General features: G+C 52.1%; 2 protein-coding genes across 2 annotated transcripts in view; one reads left to right on the top strand and one right to left on the bottom strand.

The window, feature by feature from the left end:
• The first annotated feature begins 349 nt into the window (after positions 1-349).
• On the top strand, positions 350-2,931 carry LOC114202165 (uncharacterized). The gene is made up of 3 exons (XM_088027032.1): positions 350-397; positions 764-890; positions 1,265-2,931. The coding sequence occupies exons 1-3, from the start codon at positions 350-352 to the stop codon at positions 2,929-2,931; spliced, it is 1,842 nt and encodes a 613-aa protein (XP_087883158.1).
• Positions 2,932-10,669: 7,738 nt separating this feature from the next.
• ZNF470 (zinc finger protein 470) overlaps positions 10,670-23,124 on the bottom strand; it is a 40,293-nt gene continuing 27,838 nt past the window's right edge. The window contains exons 3-4 of the mRNA XM_028095202.2: positions 18,665-18,791; positions 10,670-12,782 (exon numbers count right to left, since the gene is read on the bottom strand). Of these exons, the coding sequence (XP_027951003.2) occupies positions 11,314-12,782; positions 18,665-18,791 (1,596 nt within the window). The 3' untranslated portion in view covers positions 10,670-11,313. The remainder of the gene's footprint in view (positions 12,783-18,664; positions 18,792-23,124) is intronic.

Below are 23,124 nucleotides of genomic sequence, written 5' to 3'. Positions count from 1 at the left end.
TTACCAGTGTCAAAGGAGAGTTGTGAGAGTTGTCTGGGTCAGCACAGAGGAAAGAGCCCCATGAGCTGGGTCAGGGAGGGTGGGGATGTGTAGGCAGAGCGGGCCTGGGTCTGATCCTGCCTGGGAGACACGTCTCCACTGCCCATTTCCACCACACTGCGGGCGTCTGCCTAGTGTGAGCCCCTGTGCGGTATCTCTGTGTGTTTCTGTGGATGGGAAAAGGGGGACGGCGGTGTGTGCGTGTGCGTGTAGAGCAGAGCTAGGCCTAGTTCCTCACTGTCCTCTCTTTCTCTCGCTCCCTGCACCTCACCCCACCAGCCCCCAGACTCAGCCACCAGTCCCTCATCACATGGGCAGTGAAGGGATGGCTGCCCAGCTGCTGGCTGACGAGGCCCTGGTGAGTACTGTTGTCCCTCACCCTCCTTCTCGTGGGTGGACAGAGAGTCGAATGAGCCCCTGCCCGCCTGAGTCCCCTCCAGGGCCCGTCTCCCCAACACCTGGGGCAGGGCAGTCACAGGTACGATTTTATGTAGAGTCCTGTGTGTCCTTGTAAAGAATCATCAAACCCAGGGTCTCAGCCTCAAACTCCAGCCCTGTAATAATAATGGTCATCATAATCTCAGCTGATGTCTCTTGAGTACCTACTATGTGCCCTGCGCTGGGCTGGTGTGTAGGGGGTCCTCCGGGGATGACCCACTGAAACCAGCTCCCTGCCCCCCCCTTCCCCTGGGCCTGGGTGGACCAGATGACTTTGTGGTTGCAGGAGTTGGTGACCTTCAAAGACGTGGCCGTGGACTTCACCCAGGAGGAGTGGCAACAGCTGGAGCCGGCTCAGAGGGACCTCTACAGAGATGTGATGCTGGAGAACTTGCAGAACCTCAGCTCACTAGGTAAGACCAACCATTCTGGGAGGGCCCTCTTTGCTGGTTCACGGCCAGTGACTTCTTGTGTCCTCGCAGGGAGGCAGGCTGGAGGAACTCTCTGGGGTCCCTTTTAGGAGGGCACTAAGCCCATTTATGGGGGCTCCACCCTCCCGACCTACTCACCTCAAGGCCCCACCTTCTAACATTACCACCTGGGGTTGAGGATCTCGGCATATGAATGGGGGGAGGGGACACTGCACCCGCGCATCAGGCCTTATTCTAGAACCCTTGAGAAGTGCTTGAGGGGACTTCTCTTGGCTTTCCTGGCTCCCAGCCCTCACCTCTCCTCGCTCTGGGAGCAGGCTACGTGGGTGACATTCGTGTTTTTGGGTCTCTTTCAGATTTGGAATCCAGGCCTGACAGGGACGGCCCAGAGGAAGCCGTGCCTGCAGGAGCTTCCCCCGGGCTGGCCCTGGAAGAGCTGGGAGGGCGCCGCCTCTGGCGCTCCGGGGCGGGAGAGTCCGAGGGGCCTCCAGGAAGGGCCCCTGCAGAGCATCAGCCCAGAGACGCCCAGCCAGAAATTCCAGAAGGGAGGAGCCTCCACAGTTGTGCCCCGCGGAACCCCGACTGGGAGGGCCCCCGGGGAGCCCCTGGCGGCGAGGAGCCCTGCGTGTGCAGGGAGTGCGGGGAGGCCTTCGCGCAGCGGGCCCAGCTGGCGCAGCACCAGCGCGCACACGCCCTGGACAAGCCCTTCGCGTGCGGCGAGTGCGGGAGACGCTTCCGCAGGAATGCCACGCTAGCCGTGCACCGGCGCGTGCACACTGGGGAGAAGCCGTTCGCGTGCGCCGAGTGCGGCAAGGTCTTCAGTCAGCGCACCAACCTCACGGTGCACCGGCGCATCCACACCGGCGAGCGGCCCTACCGCTGCGCCCAGTGCGGCCGGGCCTTCGTGCAGAACATGCAGCTGGTCGGGCACCAGCGCACGCACACGGGCGAGCGGCCCTACCCGTGCGGCGACTGTGGCAAGGCCTTCACCCTCATCACCAATCTGGTGGACCACCAGCGCATCCACACCGGGGAGAAGCCCTTCGTGTGCGACGTGTGTGGCAAGCGCTTCACCAAGCGCTCGTCCCTGCTCGGGCACCAGCGGGCCCCCACGGGCACCAGACCCCACCAGTGCCGGGTGTGCGGGAAGGCTTTCCGCAAGAAATCCGACCTGGTCAACCATCACCGCACACACACGGGCGAGCGGCCTTTCAAGTGCTACGAGTGCGGCAAGGCGTTCACGCAGAGCATGACGCTGGTGGAGCACCAGAAGACGCACACGGGCGAGAAGGCGCACCCGTGCCAGCAGTGCGGGAAGCGCTTCACCAAGTCGTCCGCGCTCATCCTGCACGAGAGGATCCACACCGGCGAGAGGCCCTTCCGCTGCCCCGACTGCGGCAAGGCCTTCAACCAGAACGTGCAGCTCGTGGTGCACCGGCGCAGCCACACCGGCGAGAGGCCGTTCCAGTGCGGGGCCTGCGGGAAGTCCTACAGCCAGAAGGGCTACCTCACCGTCCACCGGCGCACGCACACTGGGGAGCGGCCCTTCCCGTGCAAGGAGTGCGGCAAGACCTTCAGCCAGAAGGCGCACCTCTCCATCCACCTGAGGATCCACACGGGCGAGAAGCCCTACCGATGCGGCGAGGGCGGGCGCAGCTTCCGGAAGGTGTCCTTCCTGTTCCAGCACCAGGCCATCCACAGCGACGAGAGGCCCTTCCAGTGCGGCGTGTGCGGCAAGGCCTTCGTGCGCAAGTCCACTCTGGTCCAGCACGGTAGGATCCACACGGGAGAGAAGCCCTATCAGTGCGCGCAGTGCGGGAAGGCCTTCCGGCACCAGCCCACGCTAAGGGCGCACCTTAGAATTCACACCGGGGAGAAGCCCTACGAGTGCCAGGCGTGCGGCAAGGCCTTCAGGCGCATCGGGAATCTCACCTGCCACCAGAAGACCCACATGGCCGGGGAGGTGGCCCCGCGCCGGCCCAGCTCAGGGAGCAGGCCTTCCTCCCAGCTAACCAACAACTGAGCCTCACGTGATGGGCCTGATGGCCAAGTTTCGGCCTTCTTTCTCTTTAGGCTTAACTTAGGGACCTCAAGAGATGCCCATAAGGCTGGTGCCACATTCCTGACAATCTGGAAAAGACAGATGACAGCAGGGCCTGCTTCATGGGTGCACAACCTGAGCCACCACACAGGGCGCACATCGATTTCATGCTCTGCTGTCACTGTGGTGAATTTGCCAGTCCCAGGGAGGAGATCAGACCAGGGGTTGAGAAACCACAGCCCACAGAGCCAGACATGCTTTTGCATGGACCGCAAGGCAAGAATGGTTTTTACCTTTTGGAAGGGTTGTAAAATAAAATGAAAAGAGTATGAGAAGAGAGCTCCTATGACCCGCAAAGGGTAAAATATTTACCATCTAGGCCTTCACACAAAGTTTGCCAGCCCCTGGCCATCAACCAAGAGTAATCGAAGAGAATTCTGGACTCTCTTTCACCACCTAGGGCAAGTCCCTGCTTGGTCGCAAGGTCTCCCTCCCTGGTCCTTTCTGGGTGGGCTGCTCCACATCAGGTGGTGGGATTCTGAGACGGGATGGCTCCATTCTTTCGTCTCAAGGCCTTCCTGTGGGCCGGACCAGCCACTGTCCTTGGTCCTGAATCCTACCAGCTGTCTGTGTACCTGGCACTTAATCCAGAATAGAATAAATATGATTCTCTGTTCAGTGGCTGCATGTTTGAAGCAGGATCTGAGTGTCTCGGGCAAGGGAAGTTTGTCCAACGGGAGCTTTTTGTAGCTCTCTCTATTCATTGCATTGGTTTGCTCCCGCTACCATAGCAAAGCACCATAGACCGTGCGGCTTAAACAACAGAAATCTATTTTCCCACGGTTCCAGAGGCTGGAATTCTGACATTGAGGTGTCCACAGGGTTGGTTTCTCCTGTGGCTACTGTCCTAGGCTTGCATATGGCAGGCAGCCCTGTGTGAGGCCCTGGCGTGTCTCTTTCGTTCTAAAGACACCAGCCATAGGCTTAGGGCCCACCCATATGACCTCATTTAACCACAATGATCCCTTTAAAGGCCTGTCTCCAAATACAGTCACATTTTGAAGTGACTGGGTATTGGGATTTCAACATCTAAATCTGGGGGGACATGTTCAATCTATGACATCCCCAAATGGCTAGAAGTTTGACCTTTCATGACTGTAGCTGATGTCTACACGGTATGGGCAAGCATTACCTGAGCACCCACCTGTGCTTTGTGTGCGTGGGAGGGAGGGCCAGCAACCCTTACTTCACCATGTGGAGTTGGTCTGGGAGCACAGCTGTCCTGTCAGAGACTGCATTTTCCACTGGCATCCAGGGCGGGGGGACACGGACTACCCCTCACCTGTAGAAAGCGAGAGAGGGGTGTGTTCAGAAATGGTTGAGCCTTTGCCACTTGCCCTTCCCCTACTTGTCTTCTGGATCCTCACCCCTGGGCATCTCCAGAAGCAGCAGTGCAAGATCGTGGAGGGAGCCCCCAGGAAGCCCATCCTCCTCCTAATTGGCTGTGAGGAATACGGTCCCAGGCTTTTGGGGTTGCTTGCTGCATTTAGTGCATGCTGACCCAGGTCCGTGACCTCAGCCATCACCTCCACCCTCATGGGAGGTCAGGCACCATCTCTGTTTAACAGACAAGGAGGGACCAAAGGAGCTCAGCAATCACTACCTACTAAGTGTGGGGGCCAGCAGCAGTACCCGGGATCCGCTGACCCCGCAGCGAACCTCATCACGCTGCCAACCACATGACCCAGGCTACAAGCCACGGGGTTCCATGCGGTCCTTCCCCCGCACATAGGTGGTCCGTGTTCTGGCCCAAAGAGCATTGCTTAAATAAATACGGAAATTGGGTACCATTGAGAAAACAGAAACATTGCACATAAAAAGTCTGTGTTTTCAGCTCCCTGATCTCAAGCAAAGTATTAGTCCCCCGAGCCTCTGTTTCCTCCTTTGGAAAAGTGGGATAATAATAGCACTCTGGATACTAGTTATTTCTTAATAAATATTTTATTATTGATAATAATAGAGCATAATTATATTATATATATTTGTTTATAATTTATTATTGACAAAATAGAGGATAATTATTTTCAATAATAAAATACTAAAATATTAAGGTTGTGGGTGAGGTTTGTACTGGATAAGGCACCTGCTTGACTCAGAGCACTTTATGTTCACAGGCATCCCATCCAGGGTGTTGGGGTTCACGGCGGGGCTGGGTGGGTGCAGTGATTAGTCTGTGATGTGAGAGAGGATCGTTCCTCTCCTGTAATTCCAAAGATTCCAAGACATTTCTGGCTTTGCCTGGAAGCCTCGCCACCGCTTCACTGGGTTTCTGCAGGACCAGCCTCCTTCTCCCCAATCTCTGAGGCTCCCGGTGCGACCACTCCCAGGCCAGGAACCGGGGCTGTGAGGGGGAACTGGCTGACCCAGGAGACCCCTTCCTCATATTCTGGGGCAGGCGTGTGGGGTCCCTGAGGTCCCGGTGGGGTCCCCAACAGTGGGGCAGTGTCTAGGCAGGTAGAGCAGAAGGGCCACCTCCCTCTGGCTACATCGTCCGTGTGCTGCTGCTTGGCCAGAGGCCCCAGAGGCCCACAGGGAGCCTTGTCCAGCCACCCCTGCTGAGGCTGAGCGAGGGAGACTGGCTCTGGCTAGGGCGATGATGTATTCACCATGCCTTTTATTTTCTGCTGCTTTGACCTCTTAGGGCCTCCTGGCACTGGAGAGACCGCCCCTCCCAGAGCTAGCTAATTCCTAGAGGCAGGGAACAACTCATCTGTAAATATGCTTTTCAAATGCCAAACAACCCATCCAGAGTGCCCACACCCCAAGAACCTACTACTCCATCAGGCTCTGTTGGCCTGTCCTCAGCCCCTAACCCCCCAGGGCAGGTGCCAAACAACTCTGGCAGCCCCCATGTGCCCTGAGGCCCACTGAGAGGATTCAAACCCGCAGGTCCTCAACCCGCTCACCTGGCCTCCCCTGGGGACGACGGGACACAAGCCGCATCCAGGTCTCCAGGAACTGCGCTAGGTCTGGAGTGGAACGGCCTGGGACCTGGGAAGACTCACTTGCTTATTCATAATCCAGCTGGCTGGCATTTATTGAGCGCTATCCTTGACTCATTCATTCAGCATTTACCGAGTGCCTACTGTGTACCAGGCACTGTTACAAGTCCTGGGGAAACAACAGGGAGCAAAATCGAGCAGATCCACAGCTCTGCCCTCACTCTAGTGAAGAAGACAGATGCCAAGAAATAAAATCAGTACTAAGACAGGCCGTAGTCTGAATCAGGATCATGAAGCAGGGGATGGAGCTAAAATTTCAAACAGGGAAATCAGGAAGATAATGTAGAAGCAGGGACCACATGTCATTCAGGGCTTTCTAGAAAAACAAGCCATATCTTCTTATACGTGTATATTTTATTACATATATCTCATTATATGTATCATGTATTTTATTATATATCATATACTATCATATAGCTCATTGTATTGATCTTTTTTCATTCTTTTTTTTAATTTAAATTCAATGAGCCAGTACCTCATTAGTTTCAGATGTAGAGTTCAGTAATTCATCAGCTGCGTACAACACCCAGTGCTCACCACGTCACGTGCCCTCCTTAAGGCCCATCACCCAGTTACCCTGTCCCCCCACCTCCCCTCCAGCAACCCTCAGTTTGTTTCCTATAGCCAAGAGTCTCTCATGGTTCGTCTCCCTCTCTGAAGAGTTCCTATTCAGATTTCCCTCCCTTCCCCTATGGTCCTCTGCAGTATTCCTGTGTTCCAAATTTGAGTGAAACCATATGCTAATTGACTTTCTCCGCTTGACTTATTTCACTCAGCATCATCTCCTCCAGTCCCATCCATGTTGATGTAAAAGTTGGGTATTCATCCTTTCTGACGGCTGAGTAATAGTCCATTGTATATATGGACCACATCTTCTTTATCCATTCGTCTGTTGAAGGGCATCTCGGCTCTTTCCACAGTTTGGCTGTTGCGGACATTGCTGCTATGAACATTGGGGTGCATGTGCCCCTTCTTCTCACTACATCTGTGTCTTTGGTGTAAATACCCAGTAGTGCAATTGCTGGGTCATAGGGTAGCTCTATTTTTAACATGGTATATATCTTATATATATGCCCAAAATTATCTTATTTTACATATATAGTACATATTACATAAAATATATAATGTATATGATATATAACTATTACAGTAATTACTGTATAATCATATAATACAATGTATATGTTATATAGATCATGTGTATTATATATATTACGTGTTATGTTCGTATTTAAGCATTAATATATATAGTAAGTATGAGTAGAAAAACACCCCACTTCTCCTGGGCACCGGATGTGTGGGCGTTCCCCCGCCCCCAGCAATTCTGACACCAGCTGGGTGTCCTTCAGTTCAACTCAACTGTCTACCTGGAGGTAGCATCAGATCCCACAGGTGGAGGGCTCCCCTGTGCACGCTTTCAGAGGCCATTCACAAGTGCAGACTGTCACCTGTCCTGAGTGGCCGTGTATAGGAGGTTCTCAGTCCCCGTCCCTGGGTTTAACTTGTTAAGGGGGGCTCACAGAACGCAGACACATTTTACTCACTACGTCACTGGTTTATTATAAAAGGATCTGAAAGGGGACACAGATGCACAGCCGGATGAGGAGGTACACAGGGTGAGGTCTGGGAGGGTCCCGAGGGCAGGAGCTTCTGTCCCTGTGGAGCTGGGGGGCAGGGGCCCTCCCGGTATGTGGATGTGTTCACCAAGCTGGAAGCTCTCTGAATGCTGTGCTTTCCGGATTTTGTGGAGGCCTTCTCACGTGGGCAGGGCCAATCATTAACTCCACTTCCAGCCCCTCTCCCCTCACTAGAGAAGGGGTGGGTGGGGGACTGAAAAATCCCAAGCTTCTAATCATGGCTCTGTGTCTCCAGGGGCCCACCCAGAGTCACCTCATGAGAACAAAAGACACTGCTATCACCACGGAAATTCCAAGAGACTTAGGAGCTCCGTGCCAGGAACAAATATATACAAAATGTTCCTATTATCTCTCAAGGGGACACAAACCATTCAGTCCACAGCACTGTTTTCCGTGGTGTACATATATCATCTCATTTATTTCCCACAACTAATGCACAAGGTGAGAACTGGTATTACCAGGAAACAGGTTCAGAGAGGTTAAGAAACTTGCCCAGAGTCACACAGCAAGGGCAGAGTCTGGATTTGAACCCAGGCAGTCTGGCTTCAAGGCCTCTGTTCCTCCTGGCTCCATTATTCCGCCCCCTCTCCTTCACTTATGGAGCGAGGGCTTCTTTCTCATTGACAGTGACAGTAACAGCAGGTGCTCGCCTTGAGTATGGGGTCCTGTGTTCCGTTCTACCTTCGTCCAAGTACTAACTCATTCCGATGACTCCAGGAAGCTACATAAAATGATGAAAATACGATTTGTCTTCCTCTCGGGCGTCTGGTGAAGGCTACGCAAGGGGCTGGTAACCGTGGGGGGGGCCTGGTAACCGTGGGGGTGGCCTGCACAGGGGTCAGGGTGCAGGCTCTGCCAGGATGCAGCCCACACACCACCCCCGGCGCCCTCACGTCCAGGCTGTGCGATCGGCTCGAGCCTCTGAGCCTCCCTGAGCCTCGGCTTCCCCACCTCCACACCGGATGACGTGGCGAGAACACCTGCGTCTGTGTCACGTCCTGGGCACGTGCCCGGTGCTCGATACACGCTAACCGTAGTGACAAGGTGCTCCCACCGCCCCCTTATGATAAGGATCGGTGGTGAACTTCAGATCCCCTCTTCTGGGCCTCTCGGGGGGATCTCACCCGCCTCGCTAAAGGTCCCGCGGCGTCTTCGGGTCTCTGTCAGATGTCCGCTCCTGCGCGGCCTTGCTGACCACCCAGCCTGAACGGGCCTCATACCTCCGCTGGCTCTGCGGCTTTCCTGCCACCATGCACCCCCCCGCGGCCTAACTCCGTGTCTCAGGCTTCTCTAGCCCGTGCACCGCTGCCTGGTGGCCCTAGAATGTCAGCTCCAGCACGCGGGGAGCTCACCCCTGCTTGGGCCTGCACCCCCACCCTCGGCTTCTTCAGGAGCTGCACCCGGGTGCACGGGACCTGCTGTAGAATGAGTGCTGCCGGGGCCTGTCCCTGTCCCGGGCCTCAGTTTCCCCCCCATCCCACTTTCAGGGACGAGGTGGCAATGAGTGAAATGGGAGCTGCCGCTCCTCGCCTCACCGCTCCGCTCCCTGCCCTGCACTGTTCCAGGGGAGCACAGGCCCGGGCATGGGAAGGCGGGGCCGGAAGAGGTGAGCGGCCTCCCCTCACCAGCAGGGCTAAGATGCCAGCAGAGGGCGGACCAGGGAGGACGCAGGTGACGCGACAGAAGGAAGCGGGGGTGTGGAGACAACAGCTGCTCGTACGAGCCCCCAGAGACCCGGTCTCTCGGCCCCCAGAAGGGCCGGAGAGGCAACAAGCTTCCCCACGCCCCTTCCTGACCACACACACACACAGTCACCACCACGTGAGGCTGCGTCTCTCAGCTCCTGGGGGCGCCCCTGGCCGGCCCCCTGCTGCCCCTGCCCCTGCCCCGTGGCTGGGTTAAGGGAGTACGGACAACGACAGAGGGGGCTGAGGCCCCTCCTGGTCTCCATGGTACTGACAGCATTTCCCAAAGGAAGTGCCACATGCAGCAAGACCTCACGCTGATTAAAGCCAAGGCAGCCATGCGATTCTGAGTCCCGGCCACCCCCCGTGGCATGATGCCACGGGGCTGCCTTCTCTGTATCCTCCCTCTTCCCGTGGACTCTGATCTGGACGGAACGGCCCCACAGCCACAGCAGGCACACAGAGGCTCGGGCCCTGAGCCCCTCCATGATTTCAGGGATGAGGGAGAGACCCGGATCTAGGCCCATCCGCACACGGCGTTTCTCTGGTCATGGCAATCTGTTGGTGGGTGAGCCCACAGAACGAAGCTTCGGGCCTTTGTGTCACGGCCAAGAGGTCTGCGTCCACCTGGACGTGTCTGAGACAATGTGCTGGAAACCACCACGAAACCCTGAGGGAAGCCAGCCTGAGGATGAGGCCGGCCCAGGACGGGAAAGCCAGAGAACCAGAGCACCAGAGCTACACTCCTGATGCCGCATCTGGAACAAACCGACCCTGATGCCCACCTGGCTGCCAGACATCCATCCGAAAAGCCACTGCCTTGATTATGCACTCTCGAGCGGTTGCTTTTCCTACTCACAACACAAAGTGCTTACTGATATAAATGATTTCCTAAAATGAATTGTTTACTCCTCGTGGACACTGGTGTTGCAAACACAGGGACATCTGCGACAAGCAGGAAAGCAGGATCGAATGTTAAAACAGAAAGGGCGGTGTCGAAGGCCCTGAGAAAGGAGACTCTGGGGGAGATCCCTGTGTAAACCAAGGGTCAGGTCAGCCTTAGGAAGCTCACTTGGAGCTGCCTTCAAATTTAACTGCAAAAATCCACTGTAAAAACGGACAGTGTGGTGCTAAGATACACAAACTTACCAACCTAAGTAAGTACTTAAACCTGAATATCAGGCCTGCTGGTGTTGGCCTGCCCTCCCCCTCTCTCACAGGCACTGAGACGGATTTTAGAAACCACTGGTGCCTGTGTCTTTTGCACCTGACAACTATTTAAAATTACACCAGTCTCTCTTAATTAAAAGTTTTATTTTTTAAAAATTTAACAGACTCTGAGAAGCTTCGGCATCTGAAGTGCTTACTGTTATTTGCTGATGCTGAAAACCACCTTTTCCGCCCACTTACAACTTGCCAGCTTCTCTGGCTGGGTGGCTCGGGGACAGACGGAGGGAGGGCTCCTCTGGCTTCCACCCCCAGGAGGGAATTCATGGAGGGTGAGACCTAACATCTGGACCAGATCTAGGATCCAGAAATGTCCCCATGTTCACTTACTGAGTCCCCCTCTCCCCCAACCCCCTCCTGCATTTTCCTACTGAGTGTCGCCCCAGAGACACTAAATAACCTTGTCCCAGCTCTTACAGTTCGTTCCCACGGCCCGGAGCCCTGATGCCCAGGCTCCTGGAGCTCCTGGGAGTTTCCAGCCACCATGCCCCTGAGCATGGTGCCAAGTGCCTTAGACGTGGAGGGCCTTGCTCTACTGCGGACGTGCAGGTGCCCCGTGGGGAGGGGTCTGTGCACAAGTCCCCATTCGTAAGGCCCGTCTGGGGCTGGACTCCTCTAACCCTGGTGCTACCCGTGGGCGACGCTGTCAGAACTTCTCGTGCTGCTGGCGGGTGTGGAGGATCCCACCCTCCTGGTGTGGGCTCTGAGGCCCCTGAGGGAAAGCCCCAGGACGACGGGCCCCCCAGGCCGCCCCTAGGTGTGGATCCTCAGATGGCGCGTGAGGTTGGTGTTCCGGCTGAAGGCCTTCCCACACTCGCCGCACGTGTACGGCTTCTCCCCGGTGTGGATCCTCTGGTGCACCGTGAGCGAGGAGTTCTTGATGAAGGCCTTGCCGCACTGGCCGCACTTGTACGGCTTCTCCCCGGTGTGGATGCGCTGGTGCTCGATGAGGTACGCGCTCTGGCTGAAGGCCTTCCCGCACTCGCTGCAGGCGTACGGCTTCTCCCCGGTGTGGCCCATCTGGTGCACGATGAGGGACGAGCGCCCCGTGAAGTGTTTCCTGCAGATGTAGCACTCGTACGGCTTCTCCCCGGTGTGGATCCGCTGGTGCTGCGTGAGGGACGAGTTCTTGCTGAAGGCCTTCCCGCAAGCATTACACTCAAAGGGCTTCACGCCGATGTGGAACCGCTGGTGCTGGATGAGGTAGGAGCTCTGGCTGAAGGCCTTGCCGCACTCGCCGCACACATAGGGCTTCTCGCCCGTGTGGTTCCTCTGGTGCAGAGTGAGGGACGAGCTCTTGTTGAAGGCCTTCCCGCACTCCTTGCAGGCGTAGGGCTTCTCGCCCGTGTGCGTCCGCTGGTGCTCGGTCAGGTGCATGTTCTGGCTGAAGGCGCGGCCACACACGTCGCACACGTAGGGCTTCTCGCCGGTGTGCGTCCTCTGGTGCACGATGAGGTGCATGTTCTGGCTGAAGGCCTTGCCGCAGTCCCCGCACGCATAGGGCTTCTCCCCCGTGTGGATCCGCTCGTGCTGCGCGAGCGACGAGGTCTTGCGGAAGGCCTTCCCGCACACGTCGCACACGTAGGGCTTCTCGCCCGTGTGCGTCCTCTGGTGCACGATCAGGTTCATGCGCTGGCTGAAGGCCTTGCCGCAGTCCCCGCATCGGTAGGGCTTCTCTCCAGTGTGAACTCTCCGGTGGATGGTGAGGGATGACCGCTCAATGAAGTGCTTCCCGCAGACATCGCATTCAAAGGGCTTCTCTCCCGTGTGGATCCGCTGGTGCTTCATCAGGGATGAGCTCCGGCTGAAAGCCTTGCCACAGGCGCTGCAGTCGTAGGATTTCTTCTCCACGTCGAGTCTGGACGGCTGGCTGAGGTCCAGGGCCCTCGAGAACGTCTTCCCATGCATGACAAACGGCCGGGTCCCCTCTTCCCTTGGGCCCTCTGACCGTGGTGGGACCGGGCCGGAGCTCTGGCGGGTGAATGCCTTAAATTCCCGGCACGCGGGGGCGAGCTCCTGGGAAGCCTCCAACTGCTCCAGACAGGTCCGTCTGTTTCCCAGCTGCCTCTCCACCCAGTCACCCTGTGTCCACGCTCTTTCAGAGGTCAGACCGCGGGCACCATTTCTCGGGGGTCCCTCCACGACCGCCCCAACAGACGGTCTGTCTTCCGCACTATCCTCTTTTGGACCCGACTCCTTCATTTCAGGTCTAGTCTCCAAGTCTGGGGGGAGGGGAAAGAGAAGATGAAACGCATGGAGTTAACAATGCTGGGAGTAAGGAACCTCCAAAGCTGGGGATGGATGAGCACACAAAATCAGAGACACAGCCGGGCGTGGATGGAGACGCAAATGACAACCTGCCGATCGGAGGGGAAGCAAAGAGCTGGTGACAAATGTGGTTGAAGGAAGCAGAAGCAACAGGAGGGGAGCGGAGGGAACAGGAAGTGTCCCTTCGGGAGAGCAGTGGAAAGGACGGCGGCCGACGGGAGCGAGAGAGCCGAGGAGAGGCGTCTGAAGAGAAACGACAGGAGGTTAAGCCGGCTTGGACGGAGCGGACCAGAGACTCTTGCAAACCCGAGCAAGGAGTTACTGCAACGGGTTCCCTACTTCCAGGGCTCATCTTGAATATCCCCCACCACTTAGGCTTCCCAAAGCACCAACTTTTGTTAGAAACGGTAAGACGACAGCCGACGTCTGTGTGGCATGTGCTGGTTGTCCTCCGAGGCCAGCCAAGCTCCGTCCTCCCCTGTCCTGCCCAGTGCCCCTCACACCCCCCCCTCCGCTGCCCAGTCCTAGAGCTGCAGGTGTCTCTTCGAGCTGGTTCCAGACCCTCCTGCCTCTGCACATCCGTCGCTGCCTGGCAGTCCCAGCCCTGCTGCAGCTCCAATCCCCTCCTTCCTATGACGCAACCAGAAGCAGGGGTAAGGTGGCAGCGGTTCCTGCTGCCCCTTTTAAGCCCCGACCTAGCCCACAACCCCTGGCATCTGAGACCCCTCCCCTAAGTCACAACGGGCCATGCCAGGGGAGTCTGGATTTCAGTATCTTCCACATGCTGACGCCTCCCAAATCTGAACCTCCAGCCCAAACCTCCTCTGGGCTCTGCTGATGAATATTCGAAAGCCTACTTGTTGTCCCTCTTGGATACTGCAAACCTAGTACATCTCATTCAGAACCTGTGGTTTGGGAACCCCTGCCCCTTCCGAAATCAACGATAAAAAGAAAGCCTCGTCAAAGAGCCTTAGCAAACTCAGAAGGATCAATACTGTATGACTCCAGTCCTTGTGAGGCCCCTGGAGTCATCCCATTCACAGACACGGAAAGTAGACCGTGGCACCAGGGGCTGGGGGACAGGGTGGGGAGAGGGCGTTTAATGGGGACAGAATTTCAGTTTTGCGAGATGAAAAGAGTTCTATGAATGGATGGTGGTGGCTGCACATCAGTGTGAATGTACTCAACATCACTGAACTGTACACCTAAAAATGGTTAAAATGGTAAATTTTAGGTCTATCTTACCACTTTAAAAAATTAAGTTAAAAAAAAGACGTAGCAGTTCCCCTTGATTCACCCCTTTTCTCCCGCCATCCAGACTGCTAGCAAGTACCACTGGATGCGCACAACAGCTTGGACTAGATCAAATCTTGCCATCACCCTCGCCAATGATCCAGTTAGCACCCCGGATTTCCTAGCCGAAATGCAGCAAGACCCACCACCCTCACCCCTCTACGATGCATTTTCCACTAAGCAGCAAGAGGATCTTCTTAAGAGTCAGACCAAACCCTCCAGTGTCTTCCTGGTGCTCTGAGAATCAAAGCCAGTGCCTTCCCCGGCCTACAGGGTCCTCAGGACAGAGCCAGGCCCCCCTCTCCTAACCTGTCTCCCGCCACCCATCCCTGCTCACCTGCTGTCAGCCAGACTTGCCCTGTGGTTCCCTTTTTATTCCCTGACAAGTTGTCCATGCCAAGTTCTTCCTGCCTCGGGGCCTTTGCACGTGCCACCGCCCCACCCCACCCCACCTTCCCAACGGTGCTCATCCTTCAGCCCTGAGCTAACATCCTCCACAGGGAGGCCTTCCCTGTCCATCCCATGGTGGAAAGGAACACCCCTCCTGCTAGTCTCTTGCCTGTTTCATTGCAGGCGCTCATTATGATCTGTGGCAACTTTCGTCTGTCCCTGGGATCTGTTTATTGCCAGCCTCCCTATGGAAAGTGAGCTCCATGAGGCCACAGACCTTGTCGGGGCCCAGCTCCTGCAGCAGTGCCTGGCACAGAGAAGCTGTCCGATGAACATTCACTGGGCAAGGTGCCTGGTGCGGCGCTAAGCCATCTGCATGGATCATTCCAGGCAGCCCTGACAACCACATGTGAGTTAGGTACTCTTAAGATTGTGCCCATTTTACAGACGAGGGAACTGAGGGCCTGAGAAGCAAGTCACAAACTCAAGGTCACAGCACATTTGAGGCAGAGCTGGGATTCTAGCAGTCTGATCCTAGAGCCATACGCCCTGATGAGTCACTGTTTTGCTGTGAGTTGCGTTCCTATCCCAGAGGAAAAGATTTGAGAAATACCGAGGGTAGGGGAATGATTGTGGCTTAGTCACCTTGGGGTGTGCATGATGCTCAGCTGTTAGGGCAGATGATGGCATGGGATGTGAAGGCTATGGGGTGGGGAAGGGGATGGCAAACCGGGATGGGGCCAGTGGGGACTGAGAGGCGCTGGGGTACCCACTGGCCATGGCTGCAGAGACCAAAGCGGGCAGAGACTCAGCCGTGAACACAGTTGAAAGTCCTTCGGAGCAAATACTAACTTGAGAAGTCAGGAGACCGGAGGCAGAACGCCAGCACACCCTGCGATCTAAGGGGGCAGGGGAAAGGAGGCAGCCTCCCTTTCATGGATTAAAAGCCGTCAGGAGAGATCGTTTGCAGAAAAGCAAACACTCAGCTCTTAGCCATGAGAAGCTGTGAATACACAGCTCATCGTCAGCCAAATTAAACCAACCGGCCACACGGCGTTTCACCAACAAGACTGGCAAACAGCAGAGCATGGAGGACGTGCAGATGGTGCAGTGCGGGGATGTGAGCATCCTTGTGGCAGTCGAGGGAAATGCTAACAGGACGATGTCTGCAGAGGTCACTTTGGCAAAAAGCTACTCATGTGCAAAACGCTATTCGTTCCTTTTGATCTAAATAGGGATGTTTTTGTGGTACTAGATTTCTTGTCTTCCATAGTTTCTTTTCTCATATTCTGTATTTCTACGATCGTTTCTGATCACCAAGTAATTCACACTTGTAATTAAACATCAAACATCAAAAAATAACATAAAATGGAAGTCTCCTGCAATCTCACCTGTGTTAACCATTTGGTGTGTATTTTTAGAACTTTCTCTCTAGTGTACACCTTTTTTAAAAAGTGCATATAACACACTTGTACGCACACACATATACATGCACACGTTTTTCCCCCTCAAATGGGGCTTCTGGCCCAGACAGAATAACAGGGATAGGACTTCCCTTCAGCCTACAGCCTAAAGCAAAGGGAAAGGGTGCAGGGGGAGGACAAAATATATAAAACAAAGGTTATAAGACACTGGACATCAGACAGCAAAGGGCAATGTTACCTGAGAGGTGGGGTCAGAGAGGCAGGCCCTAGGACCACCCAGCTTACTTGGGGGGAAAGGCTGCAGGCTTCGGGTGGGGCCTTGGGGGTTGGGAAGGGAGGGCAAGGCAAAGCCCAGCAGACCCCCTGAGCAGAGAGAGCGCTCTGGAGATCTGTGAGGTCCTTCGCCCAGCATCAGATTCCTGGTCAGAACTGCACACGTGGAAACCACCCAAGCTTGGGAAAAAACACCCAGAAGGATTTGAAAATGTACCCAGAGCCGATGAAGGCTGGGAACAGTGCCTTCTCACACCAGCCAGCCACGAAACCCATACCATGTAATTCACAGGCATTGGGTAGGACACTCAAGAGGGTCATGAGGACAGCAAGCTGTCTGAGCACAGGTCATAAAGGCAGAAACTGAGAACAGATCAAATGATACAGTGTTGGTGTCACAACAGACATAGATGGAGGAGACAGAACACAGCCCAGAATTAGACCCACAAATACATACACGGACAACTGATTTTTGACGGACATGCGAAGGAAGTTTTTCCAGTGGAAAAGTGCAGTCTCTTCAACAAAACGGTGGTAGAACAACTGGATATTCGTTTGATGAAAAAAAAAAAGAGCTTCAATTAACACTTTGCGTCATTACAAAAATTAGCTCTAAAGGGATCAAAGAACAAAACACATAACCTAAAACTATACGACTTATAGAAGAAAACCTTTGTGGCCTTGAGACAAGCAAAGATTTCTTAGATATGACATCAAAAGCATGATCCCAGAGGAAAATGACTGATAAATCGGACTACATCAAATTAAAACCTCCGGCTCTTCAGCAATTAGTGCCGGGGCACCTGGATACCCACATGCAAGAGTGACATTAGACCCCTTTCCTACACAATTCATGAAAATTAACTCAAAATGGACCAAAGACCTAAATGAAGAGCCAAAATTACAAAAGTCTTAGAAGAAAACACAGGAGTGAATCTTAGTGGCCTTGGGTCAGGCAGCGGTCTCTCAGGACACCAAAAGCACACGCAACAACAATGCACACCCCCGAAAATGGCTAAAATGACAAAGACTGCGCATGCGAAGCTTTGACAAGCACAGGGAGCACCCGGAACTCGTGGGCTCTGCTGGCGGAAATGTAAAATGGTACCACTGCTTTGGAAAAACGTCTGGCAGTTTCCAGAAAGGTTAAGATACACCTACCATGTGATTCAACCATTCTACTCCCCGGTGTTTGCTCAAGAGAAAGGAAAGCATAGATCCACAGTGAACGCTGTACACACGGGTTCATAGCAGATTTACTGGTGGCAGCTCAGAACTGGAGACAACCCAAATGTCCATCAACAAGTGAATGGATAAACACATCGTGGTCTATCCATGAGGTAGACTATTACTCAGCAACAAACAGACGTGAACTACTAATACATACAACATGGGTGAACCTCAAAATAATTATGCCGAGTGAAAGAAATCAGAACAACAACAACAAAAAAAGAGTACATGCTGTATGAGTGTGTATATGTAAAATTCCAGAATATGCAAATTAAACCACAGTGCCGTAAAGCACTTACACATAAAGTGGTTGCCCAGGGAGTGTAGGGTGGGTGCGAGAAGCACACGGAGATATTATAAAGGGGTAATGGATGTGTTCATTATCTGGATCATGGTGATGGTTTCCCCCTGGGTGTATACAGATGTCAAAATGCATCAGATTGTAAGTTTTAAATCTGTGCAGTTAATTGTAGGTCAATTATACTTCCATGAAAGCTGTAAGAGAAATGGGACATATTCTTGGTCTGGAAGTTAGTGGTTTTGACCTAGCACTGTATCAAGGGATATCTTTCCATGTCAGCATCCACAAAGAGTGCTCATCTTTGAAGACCTACATGGTTTCCATCATACTGATACGATTTGATGTGTTTAGTCAGTCTTGTATGGGTGGGCATTTAGGTCATTTCTCCTTTTCTTCCTGTGTAAAAGTTTGCACACTCACAGGAAGATATCTAAAGGACAGATCCCTAAAAATAGAACTGTTCAAAATTTGGCTGATAATGCCCAAACTGTCCTCCAAAATTGCTGTCCCAATTTTATATTCCTAAAATGGGAAAGTCTTTTCCCTACACCCTCACAATACAGGCTATTATCATTCCTCACGGGCAAAAACTGTATTTCTTTGACTATTGGTAAGGTTTAAAAATCTTTTATAAACTGTGATTTTGTGTATTTCTACATTTATGAACTGCCAGCTCACATGTTTGGTCTACCTTTCTATCATTGTTTCTTGTTTCATTCTTGTTTATTCCTAGGAGCTCTTTATATAATTATAATCCTTTGACTATTATACATGTGGTGAATATTACTCCATTTCATTACCTATCAACTTTATTTTTATCTTTAAACTTCCTACATAGTAAAATCTGTCCATGCTTTTTCTTATTTCTTTGTAGTCCTCAAGTGACAGGCCGATGGTGAGTAATTCAGTGAAGCTGCCCCCTTACCCAGAGAGACCAGGTTCCTGTAGTTCTCCAGCATCACATCTCTGTACAGGTCCTTCTGGGCAGGCTCCAACTGCTGCCACTCCTCCTGGGTGAAGTCCACTGTCACATCCCTGAACGTCACTGATTCCTGTAAGAGGAAACCCACAACCACTCACCGCAGGGCCCTGCTCACAGAGGTCTCGAGAAAAGGCCAGAAAAGCCAAGAGGATTTAGGGGAGGCAGACGGGATGTCTCTGGAGTGATTTCAAGAAGGTGCGGAGTTCTGAAGGGACCAACCCCTCAGTGTTCTTGGTGCCTACTTATAGTGGGATGGTCCTCTGACAGAGAAATAAAACAAATATAGGACTGTTTAGAGCAGAAAGTCACACACTTTGGAAACAGAGAAGGAATCAAAGGTATAATGACCATAACCCCATGAATGGACATGTGCATTAGTTGCCCGGTAAAGGCAGAATCCTAGATGGACTCCAGTAGCTCCACACACTGTCCTGAGCCCCTATGGAGCTGCAGGCACTGAGCTAGGTGCTGGGAAACGACACGGAAAGTTCAAGTACTAGCTCCACATGGACGAGGTACATGAACACATACATGACTGATCAGCAATCTGGTCAATACCACCGTGAAGGTACGAACAAAATCCTCCAGACGCCCTGAGCAATGGCAGCTTTAGGGGGTGTCTAGGAAGACTTCAGAAAGGTGACACCGAATGTAGTCTGAGAGGACAATGAATGGTTGGGTCTGTGGGGGGAGTCTGAATCAAGACCTGAGGCTTCAGCGGCAGATTAGGCCATGGGGAACGGTGGAGAGCTCCTGGGGTAGAAGCCTCGGTGCCTTCCCAACAGATGCTGCAAACCCTGTGGATAAAATGAATATTCCATAGCATGGTAGGTAATGATGATGGTGATGACGTCAACCACCACGGTGACAAGACCTATCACTTATTGTGCAGTTGCTGCGGGCTGGGTCCTATTCAAAGTGCTTGCTGTAGGTTGAATTATGCCCACCCCCAAGTCCTATGTGGAAGTCTAGACCTCCAGCACCTCAGAATGGATGTTATTTGGAAACAGGGACACTGCAGATGTAATGACTCAAGATGAAATCATACTGGGGTCGGGTGGGCCCTTAATCCTACATGACTGGCGTCCTCATAAAAAAGAGACATTTAGACACAGACATGCACACAGGGAGAATGCCGTGTGAAGACTGGCGTTGTGCTGCCACAAGCCCAGAACTACCAGAAGCTTGAAAGAAGGCCTGGAACGGCTCCCTCTGTTAGGCCTTCAGAGGCAGCATGGCCCTGCTGACACCTTGACCTTGGGGACGTCGTCCTCCAGAACTGTGAGAAGATAGATTTACACTGTGATCCCCCAGTCCGTGGTACTTTGTTATGGCAGCCTTAGCAAACCAATACATCCATCCTGCTCACTATGATATCCCCAGTGCTTTGTACAATGCCTGGCATCTAGTAGGCACTCAACAAATAGCTCTTGAATGAGTAAATGGATCAATGAATAAGGAGGGCATGAGAATTAAGTTAATCTGTGTTTGCTGCTCAGAACAGTACATACATACAGTAGGTGCTCAATGACCATCAGCTACTGTTACTGCCACCCACAGGTCCTTGGCTCCCTCCAGTGCGCTGAGCACCGCCCCCGCCCCGGACCCTGAACCACGGCTCACCCTCCCTGGGAGGAGACCTCATCTCTTGGCCAGTTCTTTCATTGTCCCCAGTGCCTGCCCAAGTGCCCTGGGCTCACACTGGCCTCCCTGTCTCAGGGGCCACCATCACTCAATGCAGATGCAGCATGCAGCAGTGGCTAAGGGTTTGGACTTGGGAGTCTGGTAGCCTGCAATGAAATCCTGGCTCTGTCCCTCCTATGCTGTGTTTCCTTGGGCTACTGTCTCAACCTTTCTGAGCCTCATCTGTTCAATGGGCTTCATAACAACAATGTCCCCCTCCATGGTTGTCAGGGGTGTTAAGTGAGGAATACATATATGCTTCCAGCACAGTGTCCCGTACAGCTAGAGTAAGCTCTTGATGAATGCCAACTTTTGCTAATCATCATTTAATTTTGATGTTTCATATATATCTTATATACTTTTTATTATTAATAATAGTTATTATTATATGATATTATTTGATTCTTTGACCTTTGACCAGTCCTGCTAATAATTTCTTCTTTTAAAAAAACCTACTTTATTGAGGTATGGTTGCCATACAAAAAGCTGTGAATATTAATACCATTTGATAAGTTTGGAAAGTATACACCCATGTAATCACCACCACAATCTTAAACTTATCCATCACTTCCACAAGTTTCCTCCTGCCCCCTTTTAAAATTTATTTTAATTTTTTATATAATTATTTAATTTTTTATTAAATTAATATTTTATATAAATATAAAATATAATTATTTAATGTTTTATTTAATAATTCTTTCAGAAAGTCTTGCCTAAGCACGTTCCATCTCAACTCGCTCAATAAGTAAACTATTTGCTGAGCATGTCCCATACACCAAGCCTGGCTGGGGGTACACAAAAATACACCAAAACCACAACGCATGGTCTTAGAAGTCTTGGAGCCTACACCTTACCGCAAAGGATGCTGGGAGGGCAGACAGCAAGGGGTGGAGGAGACCTCCCCTAGAAGTGAAGCTTAACACCAAAGGCACCCAAGCCCTCAGAGTCCTCCTAAATAATGTAGGTAAAAGAAGAAATCGAGACAACCACCACAGATAAGTTAAAAATGAAGACATTATGGTGCAGCTGCTTTGGAAAAGAGGCCGACAGTTCCTTCAATGGTTAAACACAGCAACCCCACTCCTGGGTATGTACCCAAGAGAAATGAGGACGTGGGTTCAAACAAACAAAAAAAAACTTGTAATGTTCACTGCAGCATTACTAACAACAACCAGAAAGTGGCAACAACCCAAATGTCCATCAGCTGATGAATGAGTGAATAAACATGCTCTCTCCACGCCGTGGAATATTACTCGGCCCTGAAAAGGAACAAAGCATTCGCACGTGCTACCACATGAAGGAACCTCAAAATCATCATGCTGAGAGGCAGATACAAAAGATCACACAGTGTGTGATTTCATTTACATGAAACGTCCCAAATACGAAAATTCGCAGAGGAAGAAAGTAGATTAGTGGTTGCCAGGGGCAGGGGACCAATGCGGGAAATGGGAACAAGTGTTAACGGGCACACATTTCCTGTTTGCCTTATGAAAATGTTCTAGAACTGACTGTGGTCACCGCCGCACAATTCTGTGATTAGACCATAAACCAATGAACTGTATATGGTGTGGTAGGCAGAGTGCGTCCCAAAACAGGGGTTACATAAACGAAGACATGACAAACCGAAAGTCACAGACAAGTAAACTGACACGTTCATACAGCAAATTAAATTTCATGTAGATACAAAAGATTCAAAAGTCGCGGTTATTATCCAAATGATAAATGGAAAAAAGGAAGAAAATACAGGTCATGTATGACCTGCGAACAGAGAGACCTTTAAAGTCAACGATGTCACCACAGGAGAGGCAGATTTGGTTTTAAAGATCTGAAATGCTTTTGTAATTTAAAAATATAGAATAAATGAAGAAACAAAGAGCGAGCCTGGGAAGAATATTTGCCACGACTACGTATACACATACACACATACACACACACACACACACACACACACACACACACTTAAAATTTCAAGAATACTGAGAGTCCTATAGACTGGTAAAGCACAAGAGAGATAATCTACCCGCCTGCAGAAGTGGCTAACAAACATTTCCTGAAAATAAACCCTCACCCACAATACAGACAATGCTACTCAAGCTCACCCGTCATGCTCAAGGTCAATGCCATGTGTCATTTATATCCCACGTTCAGAAGAAATTCTGACAACAGCCCACGGAAACCTCTCCTCCAGCCTGGCAGGAACACAGACAACTGCCACCATCAGTGAGAAAAGCGCTAGGAGCCTCAGGGAAGGCCTCAGAAACATCCAACCCGGGATTCCTCCTCAAGGAAGCACACCTAAGAAATCACATGAAATGCACAGAAAGACTTATGTGCCAGCCGTGTCCCTCCTAACATTGTTCATAACCACGAGTAACTGGAAACCAGTAAACATCCCACAACAAGGGAACCACAAAGGAAGCCAGCTACAGCTCTTAGCTGACCTTCTTACATAGCCATTAAAATGGATGTTACAGGGAGCTTTTAACTACGAGGAGAAATGCTTAGGATTAAATCCTCAACAAAAAAAAAACAGGATATAAAAACTGCTTAGCCAGGGTGATTCTCATTTTTGCAAAACATGTATCCAGGGAAAGAAAGACACCCAAACATTCAAGAGTGGTTATCTACTGTGCAAGGTCGCAGGTCAGTCCCATTCTCTCCGCTGTGTTCTTCTGGACTTCTCTAAGCTCTTTATAATGATTATGCATTTCCTTACCTAC

The sequence above is a fragment of the Eumetopias jubatus genome, unplaced genomic scaffold (assembly GCF_037043125.1).
Source record: "Eumetopias jubatus isolate StellerSeaLion01/CBP00866 unplaced genomic scaffold, mEumJub1_p1.0 scaffold_10, whole genome shotgun sequence".
NCBI lineage: Eukaryota > Metazoa > Chordata > Mammalia > Carnivora > Otariidae > Eumetopias > Eumetopias jubatus.
The sequence above is the reverse complement of the archived record's forward strand: the minus strand, read 5'-3'. Positions and strand labels throughout refer to the sequence as shown.

Bases quoted from the DNA above. Each gene is read 5' to 3' on its own strand.
- LOC114202165 (XM_088027032.1), top strand. From the start codon at position 350: ATGGGCAGTGAAGGGATGGCTGCCCAGCTGCTGGCTGACGAGGCCCTG. The intron at 398-763 runs GTGAGTACTGTT...TTGTGGTTGCAG, and splicing joins TGCTGGCTGACGAGGCCCTG to GAGTTGGTGACCTTCAAAGA. The intron at 891-1,264 runs GTAAGACCAACC...GGTCTCTTTCAG, and splicing joins GCAGAACCTCAGCTCACTAG to ATTTGGAATCCAGGCCTGAC.